General features: G+C 52.7%; 1 protein-coding gene across 1 annotated transcript in view; it reads left to right on the forward strand.

The window, feature by feature from the left end:
* Nucleotides 1-260: 260 nt before the first annotated feature.
* The window catches only part of LOC121670098 (splicing factor 3A subunit 2-like), a 6,171-nt gene continuing 2,927 nt past the window's right edge, over nt 261-3,504 (forward strand). The window contains exon 1 of the mRNA XM_042039865.1: nt 261-297. Coding sequence (XP_041895799.1) covers nt 261-297 — 37 coding nt within the window. The remainder of the gene's footprint in view (nt 298-3,504) is intronic.

Genomic DNA, 3,504 nt, shown 5'->3' on the forward strand with positions numbered 1-3,504 from the left:
GCAGGGTGCCTGTGTTTGTGGGAATAAACTGGATTCCGGGATACACTGTGCCATTGATTACACAGTGCTGGTTTTAAGTCCTCAAGAAATGCACTTTAGAAGACACCAAAGTACATCTGCAGCAATCAATTAGAGCACAGGAGAAAAGAGACCAGCAGGGAAGGGAGAGGGACACCGAAGCTCTGAAGTTACATTTTGATCCCAATCATTTCCTTTTGAAAACTAATTCCCAGATTCAAAAACTACTGCTGGGCTCGTGCATGTTCCTCTACCGCACTCCTGGCTTAATTATCACTGGTAGGGCTTCACAATCATCAGCCTGAGCTGGGAGCTGGCCAGGCATGCTGATGAGAGCAGCACAATTCTGACAGTGACTTCTGTCAGCTCCAGATAATCCTACAGGGCAGCAGGATCCGTGCAGGGAATCCCAGAACCCCCCCGCATTACCTGCGAACTGCACGAGGAACATGGCAAGATGCTCGTCATAAGGCAGGAGTGCAGCCAGTTCTCCCACTGCTCCCAGCTTGGCTTTTGGTCTGAAAATCCAAGTGCCAGGCTGAGCCCTCTCGCTCTGCTCCCAGCACAAGAGGAAAGCTGGGACCTAGTGACAGCAGAACTGCCCGGGGGCAGGCAGGACAGCCCAGGCGTGAGAGCCCAAGCCAGCCTGGGGCTGGCACCCAGCAGCTCCATGTGTCACCATCCATCTCCTGTGACTGACACCCATAGGCAGATTCCAGGATGCAGGGGACGGAGGCGGATGAGCAGGTGGGGAGGCAATTAACAACCAGAGCATCTGAATTTGCCAGGGATTTCATACATCACTGCTCTAAGCACTGGCACGCAGCTCAATAAACCCTGTTTGCATGCCCGAGATTAGTGGCCTTTGCACTGAAAGATTAATTCCTGGTAATCCCTGATGGTAAGAGGCACACTGCTCACTTTCCTTGATTCTGGAAACTTGTACTTGAAAGAAATATATTAATTTCAGGCAGCTAATTATTCTAGCAGGGCACTGTAAAACCAAGAGGCACGAAGAGCCCCTTTCTCCTTTGCGCCGAGAACACAGCAGTCAGCAACCCCAGTCAGGGACACCAGCCTGCAGAGTTTTCACAAAAATACAGCCACAGCAGCAAAAATAGGGGGCTAACCAAGTCCTGTGTGAGCTGTGCTCTTCACTCACTGTTGTAACCCAAAACAAAGGAAAAAATTCCTTACCAGCATGTGTGTACACGCATGCATGTCACCAGCAGCAACCCAACACAGCCCTTGGTGCTTCCCAACAGAGGAGCCTGCCCTGCTCACCACACCAAATTATTAAATATTCCACAGGACGTGTTCAGGGTGCTCACAAGGCTCTGCCAAACCACCCTCCCTCTGCACACACATCTAGGAACTCTAACGCTGGGATGTCCAGGGGGGGAGCTGCTCATGCTCCATGGGGTGCAGAGCAGGCAGCTCATCAGCCCCATCCCTTTCTGTCCTTCCAGACCCCCTCAGCGCTCCTGGAGAACAACACCCAGCACATGCCACCTCAGAACAATGCTCAACAGCTCCTGTTTTCAGAAATATCTTTTTGAAAAGCTTGGAGAAGAAAACTGATGGGCAAAGGGATACAGGACTAACTACGCAGAGCTACTGAGGAAGAAAAAAAGGGGGAAGAAGAAGAAAAAGAGGGGGGGAAAAAAGGGGAATACACAAATAAAACTCCAGGAGAGCCAGCAATCAGGATCATCAGAAAACCCCAGTGCAAAATCCTGGACTGATGGGCAAGAGAGCCTTGTGGAAAGCCGCACCAGCATGAGGAACTGCTGGCTGAGAGTGGAGCAGCTGGACGGGATGGACCTGCTGGAACTGGAATAATGTCAGCAGAAAAGTTGGGGATTAAGGGAGAAATCTCACACCATCTTTGGAAGGTATACAGAATTCCTCAGTAGCAACACCTGATCTTTGAAATGAGTCGGTGATTGAACCTCATCCCTGATACGAGCTCCAAACACATGACCTTCAACACGGAAACCTGACCTTACCCCAGCTCCCACACAGCTTTCAACAACTCTGCTCAAGGCGCTTTTTAACTAGATCCTCAAAATTCCTCAAATAAGCCTTGAAGAAACAGAGAACCCAACCACTTGGCTTCCAGCACAGGGAAGAGGATGGCTGGAGTAAGAAGGAACACAAGTTGGAGGGACAAACTCCTACCCCAGGTCACCTCCATGCTTTCCCACCACCTCACAGCTCTGCTGCAACTTTCTGCGGGAAATACAAAAAAATACAATGGCTAATAAATGTAGCTACAGGGGAGGTAGGAATGGTGCAGACTAATGAGGAGCTTACCCAAGGATTAATGTTTGTGTAACAAACACATGCCACTAAAGAACAAAAACATCTCCACGCAGAGTGACCTGGATGGACGTTACTGGTAACAGCACACAGCACCAAAACAGGAGGAAAATAAGAGTAAGAAGCACATAAACTAAAGAAGCTCGATATAAACGCTCAAGGAACCAAACAAACGAGTGCATGTGCATATATGAGTTACAGTCCAGGGCTGTGGGAGAGCTGCAGCCCACGGCAGCTGTGGGCACCGGCACGAGCGTCCCCAAAGCTCCCTGTGCTGCCCACGGACCATCTGCTGTGGCACCACAGATCCAGCACAGCCCAGATACACGTGTGAGCCCCGGGAGAAGGGAGAGCACAGCCAGGTGCATCCCTCCCCGGGGGGAAGCTGCTGCCACCTCCACCCCCCACCCCTTTTGCAAACCACTCGCTCTTGGAGCATCAGAATAATTTCTTTATATGCAACCAATTTCTCCTTGTGCCACTTTCACAGGATCATCGGGGGTGAAACAGACCTTCAAGATCATCCACCCCACCAGCACCACCACAATAACCCCTAAAACACAGCCCCAGGTGCCTCCTGAACACTTCCAGAGGTGGTGCATCCACCACCCCCTGAGCAATTTATTCCAAGGCCTGACCGCTCTGGTAGAGAAACCATTGCTACTAATGCCCAACCCGAACCCCTCGCACCTTGGGGAAACACGACACGGCACAAGGTCCCGGCCCCCCGGCTGCCCCTCCTGTCAGGGACTTGTGCAGAGCCACAAGGTCCCCCCTGAGCCTCCTTTGCTCCAGCCTGAGCCCCTTTCCAGCTCCCTCAGCTGCTCCTGCGGCTCCAGACCTTTCGCTGGACACTCTCCATCCTTTCTGACGCGATTTTCATGTTCTTTTTGAAGTGATTTTAACTACCACTGAACCCAAACAGTGGCCCAGACGCTTCCCGCATGGAATAAACTTTCCCACACAGCCTGCCCACCACCCGGACGGACCGGAGCCCCGCGGGTGTCCCCGCCAGTCTTCCGAAGTCCCGACGGTTCCCACGAGGTTGTTCAGACCCTCCACAAAACTCCCCGGCTGCTTCGGCCCGGCCGGAGCCGCGGAGGAGGCCGGTCCTGCCCGGCGAGCCCCGCTGACGGCCGGGCAGCGGCCCGGAGGGCGATGGAG

This window comes from Corvus kubaryi, unplaced genomic scaffold (genome assembly GCF_017639235.1).
Source record: "Corvus kubaryi isolate FWS band 111438036 unplaced genomic scaffold, C.kubaryi_AGA036_p1.0 37395, whole genome shotgun sequence".
NCBI classification, from domain to species: domain Eukaryota; kingdom Metazoa; phylum Chordata; class Aves; order Passeriformes; family Corvidae; genus Corvus; species Corvus kubaryi.